Source organism: Nerophis lumbriciformis, linkage group LG08, assembly GCF_033978685.3.
Source record: "Nerophis lumbriciformis linkage group LG08, RoL_Nlum_v2.1, whole genome shotgun sequence".
Lineage (NCBI taxonomy): Eukaryota > Metazoa > Chordata > Actinopteri > Syngnathiformes > Syngnathidae > Nerophis > Nerophis lumbriciformis.
Genome location: NC_084555.2, coordinates 18,482,876 through 18,496,166, shown reverse-complemented (window position 1 = coordinate 18,496,166; position 13,291 = coordinate 18,482,876). Strand labels below are relative to the sequence as shown.

General features: G+C 43.7%; 1 protein-coding gene across 1 annotated transcript in view; it reads left to right on the top strand.

The window, feature by feature from the left end:
• The window catches only part of ltk (leukocyte receptor tyrosine kinase), a 132,096-nt gene that overhangs the window by 62,465 nt on the left and 56,340 nt on the right, over window positions 1-13,291 (top strand). Inside the window, exons 5-7 of the mRNA XM_061968382.2 lie at window positions 11,190-11,326; window positions 11,440-11,583; window positions 12,083-12,232. Of these exons, the coding sequence (XP_061824366.1) occupies window positions 11,190-11,326; window positions 11,440-11,583; window positions 12,083-12,232 (431 nt within the window). The remainder of the gene's footprint in view (window positions 1-11,189; window positions 11,327-11,439; window positions 11,584-12,082; window positions 12,233-13,291) is intronic.

The following is a 13,291-nucleotide window of genomic DNA, read 5'->3' as shown; positions in this document are numbered from 1 at the left end:
GAATAAAAATAAAACTCACTTTACCTTGTTGTTTAATCTTTTCGCCGTGCAGCGGAAGAATGCGGGAGGGGCAGTGTCAACAACGCTGTGGATACTCCCTGAATGTTTCAAAGTACACTTTGCTTGTCCATTGCTTTCTTTGTACTACGGTATATTGAGGTAGCAAAACTAGAAAAATATCGTAAAAAGGCTAAAAAAAAAACACTTAAAAAGCACACAAATGAGCAAATAGCACAGTAACTGACAACAGCACTGCTAATTGAATGAGCACGGGAGATCAATTAGCCCGCCCACAACAGATGTGCTACCTGGCACAAAATGGCAGAGCTGCAAGCACACAATTGGTGGATGAAACTTTGCTACACTGAGACAAGGTTCATACAACCAAGCATTTTTATTTGGTCTGTGGTTCGTAAATCAAAGTTTGTATAATGAGAGGTTCATAAATCGAGGTTCCAGTACTGTACATCTTCAACTTTACTTAAAACACTTGGCGCAATTACGGAAGTGCAAAAATTGAGACACAGATGTATGTATGTCTTTTCATTTAAAAACTGAATGAGTGTTCTGTAATAAATGGAAAATGCAAATTCTGCTGAACCTCCCACTGACTGCTACCAATATTGCACTGTAAAATCCTAAATACACTCACTGATGCATGCAGGTCAAAATCAGGTGACTCACTTCGCCATGCATGCCTCCGTTGCAATTGAGGTGCTTTGCAATAACGCTTTAAACCAGGGGTGTCAAACTCGTTTTCACTGAGAGCCGCGTCGCAGTTATGGCTGCCCTCAGAGGGCCGCTTTTAACAGTGAGTAATATGTGTACAAGGATTCACCTCATGATATTAATACCCAATTACATTTGCATTTGATCATTATAATTGTTTTACGTGCATAGTTGCCAGAATGTAATCATATAATTAAAGTTTTTTTTCTTTTTTTCTTTTTACAGCATATTGCTGTGTATGGAAAAATGATACAGTAAAATTCTGGCGACGAAGCGGACAGATTTTTGTTTATTTTTTTACCGTAAAATCTATTTTTATTTTTTAAATATACAATTTAATGGATAACTTTCTTTAAATAACAAGTCAAACAGATAATTATTTTTATTTAAAATAGTTCATTATTATTATCACAAATTATCACTATGTTCCAACCTAAATTCATACAAAAGTCAAGTAGATTTATTTTTATTTTAAGAAAAAAAAAGTAACATGATGATATAATATTTGTTACATTTTTAGATGATATTAAATAAAAATATATGCAATTGCAAACAGTGTTACATTCCTGTGGTAACTCACAAGTTCTCCCTAGACCTTGCGAGTCAGATCCAGGTCTCCGTCAACGAGGTCCCGACCTCTCGGCGCAGTCGGTCTTACCGGGCTGCTCCACCGACGTAGGCTCTACTCAGCTGGATGGCGAGGCAATTCGCCTCGTTCTAACTACCCTTTGTTAGTTCAGCGTCTGTCCCGCTTCTTTTTGTGGTCGACTCGGCTGAGAAGCCTATCTCGTATGTGTATTTTTTTCTGTCAAAACAGAAAGAATGAATACATTTAGTAAGAAAAGATGACTTTATTTTTATTTTTTTTAATTTTTTTGTCCTGTCCAGTTACTCAGGAAAATCATATTGTTGATGTAGATGCCCATATCTGCTGGACAGATTTACTGTACAAAAGGCAAGTGTGGGATACTTCTCTTGTTGCCTTATTTGTATATGACTTTATTAAATGGATTTATATTATTATTTGGTGCAGCCGGGCCGGAGCAGGAGGGGACAGAAAGAGAAAAAAAGGAAGACAGAGGGGGACATTGTGGATACAAGAGAGGGATAAGACAGAGAGACCACAACAAACATAACAATAAAAACAACAACAACAACAGAACAGCATCATAGAGTACTTTATTAAAGCACATTATTTCCAGGCTTTCACAGGCCACATAAAATAATTTGGCGGGCCAGATCTGGATCCGGGCCTTAAGTTTGACAACTGTACTGTAAACTAAAGAGAACAAAGTTTGGCTTCAATGCAGTGAAAGGTGAATGCGGCCAAACACGACCACACAGACTAATACATTTTTACCTTACTGTGGTTCTTAACTGTATAAAAGAAATGTTTCCAAGATGCTTTGTGGAATAAAATGGCATACGGGTCCCAGGGGTATTGTTGGGGAAATAGGGACAGGTATTTGCCATTGATTTAATACAGACGTGCAGCCGGTCTCTGGTGGAGCTAAAAGCATCCGTGTCTCCTGACGCAGACTCTGGAAATGAATTTATATAATGGCCCGGGACAGAAGAAGGATGGGTAGGCATATTCAATAAGGTTGTCGTATGAAGGCGCAGTGAAGTGGCTTTGAACTAATGGACTCAACAATCCTAGACCTTATGCCATGTTGTGTGACTCTATTTTAAGGACACGTTCGCTGTAGCAGATATTAACTGTACTCTGATTTGCACATGTAAAATCATATTTATAGAGCTAAGCGTCATTCAGTGCACATGGAGGTGATAGTTGCAAACACTAATCCCAGATTCTGACCTCTCGAGATGCCTTTTAAGGTATACTTGCCAATATTCTTACTGTAGATATTTTTTTCTAAACTCAACAGGCACAACAGTGCCGTATGTCATGCACTGTCTTGGTTATTCCCCGACGTGTTTTCCCTAATCCAAATCTCGTTTGACTTTTCTAATTCCTTGCAGCAAGCAGCCACAAACCAAATCTACGGTACTGTATCAGGAGTTTCATTCCCAGCAGCAAGAGGCAATGTTGGGGCTGTTTTAATTCAATTCAAGTACACTGGAAACACTCACAATCTCCCCAACGATATATTTCTATTTTCCAGTCAAATTATCTAAACTAACATAATACATTGTCACAATCCCCTGAATAGTATTTTTTCAGTGAGAAATAAGAACTTGTTTTTAGGCAATAGATCTTCTGAGGGAAAAAATAATACTTTTGAGCATCACAAATTTGTTGTAAGGCACACAACTTTACAATACTAGTAAATATAGCTAATAATAATATGTTTTAATTGCTAAATTTAAGATTGCTTTTAAGTTTTTAAAGTTTAAATATGTCTTCCATCCATCCATTTTCTACTGCTTGTCCCTTTTTTGGGGTCGAGGGGGGTGCTGGAGTCTATCTCAGCTGCATTCGGGAGGAAGGCGGTATACACCCTGGACAAGTCGCCATCTCATCACAGTGTGTCTTATTTCCAAAAATCTTACCAAGACAATTTTGACTTGTTCCATTGGCAGTTGTTGTTTTTTTGTGCTCATTACAAGCAAAAATAACTTACAGTAATTTTTAAAACTTTTTTTAAGTGGGGAATTTTTTCCAGTCTACTTTATCTGTTAGGAACTTCAGTTGCAGAGTTGTGTCAGTTCACAGACACAACATTAATTACACACACACGCACAAACATTAGGCAACAAGGCGCCAGTACAAAACAATAAATATACAACAATCTGTTGAAAGCTAAAATGTCAATAATTTGAGTCCTTGTGTCCTTAATCAATGATACAACAAAGTACCAGAGTCTATATTAAATGTACAATTGATCCATAAAAAAAAAAAGAAAAAGTTGTTTTACCATACAGGCCCTTCAACCAAATCTACGCTAATGATCTAATTCCTGGCAGCAAGCAGCCTATCATGCAATGTTTTGACTATTCCAGATGAATAAGCTTTTCATCTTGCAATTTGATGTAATTGTGTGCATGTGATGCCAAATTAACCCTATCTGGTGGCAGATTTTTTGACATCTTGGAGCATCTCCCCTAATCCTTTTATCGGAAAGTTTTTCTTACAGAGCAGTCTCTCAAAATTATTGTATTTAAAATCAACGTTCCGTCTGAATTGAATTAAAATTCAATTAATCCATTCTGGCCCCCCCCCCAAAACGCCATAATTTTACCATGTAACATGTTTTAAAAAAAACCCAAAAAAAAACAAAAACCTTCTAGATAAAGAATATTGTATGAAAAACAATACGATATAGTGTACTACAAACTACAATAATAATGTACAACATTTACCTTGGGCTTCTAAAGTATCTCGTTTGAGCTGCTTCTCTGTCAAATACACCATCAGCAGCATCTCCATATTTTTATGAATGCGAATCCGCTGTTTAAAAATTATTTTAATGCTTTTGGCCTTAATAGACACCTTCTGCTTCAGTATGGTGCAGTTTGTAGCAGTGCTAAGCTCGTATTGCATTGCCAAATTAGTTATACGCACACCTCTTTCATGTTTTTCAGTGGTTTTTTTCTTTGATTTAATGATTGTCAACCACTTCTTCTCAGCACTGTCATCACACTCACTTTCTACTGACTAATGGTTGTAAATACAAAGTTATGTCTGTCTAACTATCTCTTTAACATCTAGCTAGCTAATGCTAGTAAGTAAGACACTGGGTGTTGGGTGGATCTCACAGTGTTCACTATGATATTTTTTACGCCAATTAGTGGTAGGGAGGTATCTCGTAACTTGGAATAGGCACCAAACCGGCTTCCATAATGGTACGGTGCCAACATAAACAGTAGTAAGAAGACCAAAAAATTAAGAAGCAATCGTTACTTTATTTTGTCTCAGCCACCTGCAATAAGGGCCTGGTGGTGATATTGGCATCAGTCACGTCTTGGAACTAATGTAGTGTCTCGACAGAAGCACGGAGTCTGACATTTAAAAAGAAAACTACTTTATTACTGCCATTACGCCAACAGCAGCCCTCATACACACCACTAGCCAGGAGCCAAATCAACACAGCACTTTCTTGTGGTTTTTAATTTATATAGTTGAAGTATTTTAATTACTAGTCTGTTCAAATCGAATGTCACCAAATTAGATTAAAATAAAAACCTTTTTTTTTTTACAAAAAATTGCATGTTTTAATTTAAGTACCAGTTTAAGCACCAACAGCGTTATTTGGTAAATCTAAACGATACCCATCTCTACTTGTAACTCACTCTAACCACTAGGCCACCTACTCAGTGGCCCAGTGGTTAGAGTGTCCGCCCTGAGATCGGTAGGTTGTGAGTTCAAACCCCGGCCGAGTCATACCATCCATCCATCCATCCATCCATCTTCTTCCGCTTATCCGAGGTCGGGTCGCGGGGGCAGCAGCTTAAGCAGGGAAGCCCAGACTTCCCTCTCCCCAGCCACTTCGTCCAGCTCCTCCCGGGGGATCCCGAGGCGTTCCCAGGCCAGCCGGGAGAGATAGTCTTCCCAGCGTGTCCTGGGTCTTCCCCGTGGCCTCCTACCGGTCGGACGTGCCCGAAACACCTTCCTAGGGAGGCGTTCGGGTGGCATCCTGACCAGATGCCCGAACCACCTCATCTGGCTCCTCTCGATGTGGAGGAGCAGCAGCTTTACTTTGAGCTCCCCCCGAATGACAGAGCTTCTCACCCTATCTCTAAGGGAGAGCCCCGCCACTCGGCGGAGGAAACTCATTTCGGCCGCTTGTACGCGTGATCTTGTCCTTTCGGTCATGACCCAAAGCTCATGACCATAGGTGAGGATGGGAACGTAGATCGACCGGTAAATCGAGAGCTTTGCCTTCCGGCTCAGCTCCTTCTTCACCACAACGGATCGATACAGCGTCCGCATTACTGAAGACGCCGCACCGATCCGCCTGTCGATCTCACGATCCACTCTTCCCCCACTCGTGAACAAGACTCCTAGGTACTTGAACTCCTCCACTTGGGGCAAGATCTCCTCCCCAACCCGGAGATGGCACTCCACCCTTTTCCGGAAGAGAACCATGGACTCGGACTTGGAGGTGCTGATTCCCATCCCAGTCGCTTCACACTCGGCTGCGAACCGATCCAGTGAGAGCTGAAGATCTTGGCCGGAGGAAGCCATCAGGACCACATCATCTGCAAATAGCAGTGACCTAATCCTGCAGCCACCAAACCAGATCCCCTCAACGCCCTGACTGCGCCTAGAAATTCTGTCCATAAAGGTTATGAACAGAATCGGTGACAAAGGGCAGCCTTGGCGGAGTCCAACCCTCACTGGAAACGTGTCCGACTTACTGGCGGCAATGCGGACCAAGCTCTGACACTGATTATACAGGGAGCAAACTGCCACAATAAGACAGTCCGTTACCCCATACTCTCTGAGCACTCCCCACAGGACTTCCCGGGGTACACGGTCGAATGCCTTCTCCAAGTCCACAAAGCACATGTAGACTGGTTGGGCAAACTCCCATGCACCCTCAAGGACCCTGCCGAGAGTATAGAGCTGGTCCACAGTTCCACGACCAGGACGAAAACCACACTGTTCCTCCTGAATCCTCCGGTCCCCCTTCTTAAAGAGAGGAACCACCACCCCGGTCTGCCAATCCAGAGGTACCGCCCCCGATGTCCACGCGATGTTGCAGAGTCTTGTCAACCAAGACAGCCCCACAACATCCAGAGCCTTAAGGAACTCCGGGCGGATCTCATCCACCCCCGGGGCATTGCCACCGAGGAGTTTTTTAACTACCTCGGCAACCTCAGCCCCAGAAATAGGAGAGCCCACCACAGATTCCCCAGGCCCTGCTTCCTTATAGGAAGACGTGCTGGTAGGATTGAGGAGGTCTTCGAAGTATTCCTTCCACCGATCCACAACATCCGCAGTTGAGGTCAGCAGAGCACCATCCCCACCATACACGGTGTTGACACTGCACTGCTTCCCCTTCCTGAGGCGGCGGATGGTGGTCCAGAATTGCTTCGAAGCCGTCCGGAAGTCTTTTTCCATGGCCTCCCCAAACTCCTCCCATGTCCGAGTTTTTGCCTCCGCGACCGCTGAAGCCGCACACCGCTTGGCCTGTCGGTACCTGTCTGCTGCCTCAGGAGTCCCATGAGCCAAAAGAACCCGATAGGACTCCTTCTTCAGCCTGACGGCATCCCTCACCGCCGGCGTCCACCAACGGGTTCTAGGATTACCGCCACGACAGGCACCAACTACCTTGCGGCCACAGCTCCAATCGGCCGCCTCGACAATAGAGGTACGGAACATTGTCCACTCGGACTCAATGTCCAGCATCTCCCTCGTGACATGTTCAAAGTTCTTCCGGAGGTGGGAATTGAAACTCTCTCTGACAGGAGACTCTGCCAGGCGTTCCCAGCAAACCCTCACAATGCGTTTGGGCCTGCCAGGTCTGTCCGGCATCCTCCCCCACCATCGCAGCCAACTCACCACCAGGTGGTGATCGGTAGAAAGCTCCGCCCCTCTCTTCACCCGAGTGTCCAAAACATGAGGCCGCAAATCCGATGACACAACTACAAAGTCGATCATGGAACTGCGGCCTAGGGTGTCCTGGTGCCAAGTGCACATATGGACACCCTTATGTTTGAACATGGTGTTTGTTATCGACAATCTGTGACGAGCACAAAAGTCCAATAACAGAACACCACTCGGGTTCAGATCCGGGCGGACATTCTTCCCAATCACACCTCTCCAGGTTTCACTGTCGCTGCCAACATGAGCGTTGAAGTCCCCCAGTAGAATGAGGGAATCACCCGGGGGAGCACTCTCCAGTACTCCCTCAAGTGAATCCAAAAAGGGTGGGTACTCTGAGCTGCTGTTTGGCGCGTAAACGCAAACAACAGTCAGGACCCGTCCCCCCACCCGAAGGCGGAGGGAAGCTACCCTCTCGTCCACCGGGTTGAACTCCAACGTGCAGGCTTTGAGCCGAGGGGCAACAAGAATTGCCACCCCAGCTCGTCGCCTCTCACTGCCGGCAACGCCAGAGTGGAAGAGAGTCCAGCCCCTCTCAAGAGAAGTGGTTCCAGAGCCCTTGCTGTGCGTCGAAGTGAGTCCGACTATATCTAGCCGGAACTTCTCCACCTCACACACTAGCTCAGGCTCCTTCCCCCCCAGCGAAGTGACGTTCTACGTCCCAAGAGCCAGCTTATGTAGCCGAGGATCGGACCGCCAAGTGCCCTGCCCTCGGCTGCCGCCCAGCTCACACTGCACCCGACCTCTATGGCCCCTGCTATGGGTGGTGAGCCCATTGGAGGGGGGACCCACGTTGCCTCTTCGGGCTGTGCCCGGCCCGGGCCCCATGGGGACAGGCCCGGCCACCAGGCGCTCGCCATCGTGCCCCACCTCCGGGCCTGGCTCCAGAGGGGGGCCCCGGTGACCCGCGTCCGGGCGAGGGAAATCTGGGTCCTTGGTTTGTGTTCTTCATCGAGGTCTTCGAGCTGCTCTTTGTCTGATCCCTCACCTAGGACCAGTTTGCCTTGGGAGACCCTACCAGGGGGCATAGAAACCCCCGGACAACATAGCTCCTAGGATCATTGGGACACGCAAACTCCTCTACCACGGTAAGGTGGCAGCTCAGAGAGGAGCGAGTCATACCAAAGACAATAAAAATGGGACCCATTACCTCCCTGCTTGGCACTCAGCATCAAGGGTTGGAATTGGGGGTTAAATCACCAAAAAAAATTCCCGGGCGCGACACCGCTGCTGCCCACTGCTCCCCTCACCTCCCAGGGGTTGATCAAGGGGATGGGTCAAATGCAGAGGACAAATTTCACCACACCTAGTGTGCGTGTGACATTCATTAGTACTTTAACTTTAACTTTAACTCAACTTAAGAAGGGATCCAGAGTGTATTTTTACTAGTGCTGTCAACTGATTATTTTTTTAATCACATTAATCACACTTCTGAATTTAGATTAATGGGGTCCTGTTGTGATTTCAATCAATCAATTCCTTTATTGTCATTGTCATAATAACACTTAAGTCATACATGAACAACAAGATTTTGTTTGAGCTTTGTCCAGCGGCATAGAAACTGCATTGATGTGCAGGTTGACAAAAGTTTACATTTTAGCATTGTCAGGAAGATGGCGAATAGAGGGCCGTGGGGGTGGGAACAGTCAGATGTCTGATGGGTGTTACGTTGATGTTGCAGCAATGCAATGTCCAGAGCACAATTATTGAGGGGGTGAAGAGTGAGGTAATAAGATGGTCCGGGGCAGCAAAGGGGCAGGCTGTTCATTTAGCAGTCTCACAGCCTGGGGATACAGACTGTGAGACATTCTGGTGGTCCTGGCGCAAATCGATCTATACCTCCTTCCAGAGGTTAGCAGGTTGAAGAGGCCATGTGCTGGGTGGTATCTGTTCTTCAGGATGTTGTCTACTTGCTTTAGGCAGCGAGTTGTGTACATGGCACTCATCTCTGGGAGTATCGTCCTTGTAATTTCCTCGCCGCTTTAACCACTCGCTGGAGGGCCTGTTGGTTCGCTTTAGTGCACCTAGCAAACCACACTAAAATTCGTAAGTGAGGACACTGCTGATGGCACAGTTGTAAAAGTTGACCATTGATTTCTGCGGAATGTTTGCGCATTTTAGTTTCCTCAAAAAAAAAAGACGTTGGGCCTTTCCGACTGTAGAAGCAGTGTTAATGTCCCAGCATAGATCTTCTGTTATGTTCACCCCTAAGAATTTGAAATGCTTGACCCTTTCTACGAGATTGTTATTAATTAAAAGTGGAGGGTGTTTGTTCTGCCCTTTCCTGCGGAAGTCTACAATTAGTTATTTGGTTTTGTTAGTGTTAAGAACCAAGGAAATCATTTGTATTCTATTTTAAAACACTTCTTTGTGGTTTACATTACATGCAATGGTGGTTCAAAACTCTGCATAGATTATGTTTTACAGACAATTCTCAAGTCGTTTTGTGGGCGGTTTTATTTACGTGTCTCCACTTCAAAAGCGTCTTCTCTCTGTCGTCTTTGTTGTAGTTGTTAGCGCTTTCATAGCGAGTACACTGAGTGATTAAGTTAGAACTGTACGCTACTTTGTATTAGGAATGGCAACAGTGGAGGATGCATGTCCATGTATGAGCCAGTCTGCCCCACAACAAGAAAATAGGGAAAATAAGGAGCTTTATTGACTAAGACATTGGACTACAATGGCAGACTCACGAAAAGCACGTTGGGTAAATCTCCACCATATACAGTATGTATAATCTGCTGACGTCACCAATGGCAAAAACGTCACCGACCGGGCAAATTCCATACGGCTCGTTTCCCGGAAGTATGAAGGAAGGCAATATTTGTTTTATAAATATCTCCGCAATGCCTCTACAGTTTGATTTAACATTTTCGGAACATATGCAGATTCCAAATACACAACAGCAGGTACTAATAGGTGAGAACAGTTGGTTTTGAATGATATAGCCCCTTTACTCATGATTAATCACAGGTTAATATACAAAGGCATAATTAGAATTCATTTAAAAAAATAGCCTAATATTTTGACACTAATGCAATTTTATTGTCAGAATGTCACACAGGAACACCTTTGAAATGTTTTAATTGAATGCACTCCCTTTATTTGCTCAAAACTTGCTTACAGTTTTATCTAAAATCCCATCTGGGTGCATTTTGACACAAAATATGCCCGCGAGCACAACAGTGTCATGACTCATCTTTGCACTGACCTATGAATTGACCTGATCACTGAACGTGTAACAACCTTTGAGGTAACCATCCATAAAGGAACATGAACAGTCAAAATACATTGCGAGATTAATCTGCGTATATGCTACATGATTAATGCAGTCATTTTTCTAACTCGTTAAATATGACAGCTGTAATATTTTACACTCAGGTTTTACATGTTTTTATAGTGATTGTGCGATCCATCCATCCATCCATTTGCTACCGCTTATTCCCTTCGGGGTCGCGGGGGGCGCTGGAGCCTATCTCAGCTACAATCGGGCGGAAGGCGGGGTACACCCTGGACAAGTTGCCACCTCCCCAACACAGATAGACAGACAACATTCACACTCAAATTCACACACTAGGGCCAATTTAGTGTTGCCAATCAACCTATCCCCAGGTGCATGTCCAGGGTGTACCCCGCCTTCCGCCCGATTGTAGCTGAGATAAGCTCCAGCACCCCCCGCGACCCCGAAAAGGGACAAGCGGTAGAAAATGGATGGATGGATATTATTTATTTATTCACTGTTCTGTTACAGAGAACAAGGAAATGGGATAAAATTGCTATGGTATGAAAAGGGGTAGGATTAAATAAGCTCAGCTTCTTCCTACTCCTTTTCGGACATGCTGTAACGAAACAACTGGAAATATGTGATGCATTACATTGTATTGTATGCATGTTTGAAATAAACTGAAACTGAACTGAACTGAACTGCATCACATTTTCTTTGATGCAGGACTGAGTGGGAAGCAGTTGAGATTTTTATAGGTCAAGTGGACCAGCCCTTCCAAGTGACCCTGAGCTACACTGGGTGTGTGGAGGACGGGGCCACTGTGGCTCTTGACTCTCTACAGTTCTTAGTTTGTGAGCCAGGTGAGCTGAAAATGTTTTTTGTTGAAACTAAATCCCTCAGAGCTACAGAGCAGAAAGACAAAGCCGTCTGGTGGGTACCGTTATATGATTTCTGTTTCTGCGTTTTTGCCCAGATGACGAGGATCATGCGCTCAAACCAGACGTGGACTGTGGCGATCATTTCTACTGTAAAAATCCTGAATATTGCATCGACCAAAAGCAAGTGTGCGATTTCCACACTGATTGCCCCTTAGGAGAAGATGAGGGTTTCATCTGCGGTGAGGATTTATTTGGCAGTAATGCATTTCCATGACCTGTTGATGATCCTTGTTAAATTGCTGTGCCTTTGATCAGAAGCTTTAGATCATTCCAACAGCCAAGGGACTACATATCCCGCAGACGATGTACAGACAGCTGAGGCTTAAACTTGTCTTCAGATTTCGGCTTTGAATCATCTCCCTTTCAAATGTCAGCACCTACTTACAATATGTGTAAATGCCGAAAGACAAGCAGACTCTTTCCGATTTCTGAGTCGGATCTCTGGAAGCTGAAAGTCTACATTTTAATTACACAATGATTGTTTTATTTCAAACTCACCGTGGTTTTGTGTAAAGGCAAGAGATCTTAACAACTGCACAAACGCAATGTGCACATGCTCTGATTCCAAAACTCACAGCCCTAAAATGCCACCTTATATTGGGAAATTAAGATTCAGAGGGAAGAGATTTTAGTAGTACCAGATGTTTTTTTTCATACCAATCCTGCTGTTTTCCTCAGGTGCACTTCCATTTGGCTCACACTGCTCATTTGAGCAAGATGCTTGTGGTTGGTCCGTGTCCAAGCTGCACTCAGCCTGGAGGAGGGTGGCCAGTGATGAGCTTCTGCAGAAAGAAGACATGCAGGGTCTCACCCTGAAAAGTACTCCAGGTAATATCTTCATGTGCAAGGTGACATGCCGTTTTGTGTGTGTGTGACTTTTAAGCTAATGAGCTGTGTTTGTACACACATGGTTCCAAAAATTGCTATATTGTGCACCTAATCCACTTTTTACACTACATACTGTATAGCACCTGATCAACCAAAGGTTTGCATGTGTTAAAACACACACAAACATCTTTTTTTTTGTTTTTACCTGTCCTGTCCAGCTATTCAGGCAAATCATATTGTTGATGTAGATGCCCATATCTGCTGAACAGCATTGCTTTATAAAAGAGAAGTGTAGAATACTTCTCGTTGCCCTATTTGTATTTAACTTTACTAAATGGATGTATTAAGTGTTTGGCACAGCCGGACCTGGGCAGGAGGGGATAGAAAGAATAAAAACAAGAAGATAGAGTGGGGAATTGCATGGACAAGAGGGGGATAAGACAGAGAGAGATAACAACAACAACATATAAAAACAGCAACAACAGAACTAAATTAGCAAATGCGATATGTACAAATATGACAGCAAAAATTATAAAGAAGACCCAGTTAACCCTTGTGTAATGTTCATATTGTTCTTACTCAGCCAGCGTTTGTTGGTCTGATGGACCCGTTGCATTTTGTGGCTTTTAATGCCTCACAATCAAACACGTTTATTTTAAAATACTGAACAGATGTTTACCTTATCCCATACTTGCCAACCTTGAGACCTCCGATTTCAGGAGGTGGGGGTGGGCGTGGTCGGGGTGGAACGGGGGCGTGGTTGGGGGCGTGGCTAAAAGGGGAGGGGTATATTTACAGCTAGAATTCACCAAGTTAAGTATTTCATATATATATATATATATATATATATATATATATATATAAGAAATACTTGACGTTCAGTGAATTCTAGATATATATATATATATATATATATTTATTTTATTATATATATATTTTATTATATATATATATATATATATATATATATATATATATATAAAAAATAAATACTTGAATTTCAGTGTTCATTTATTTACACATATACACACACATAACACTCATCTACTCATTGTTGAG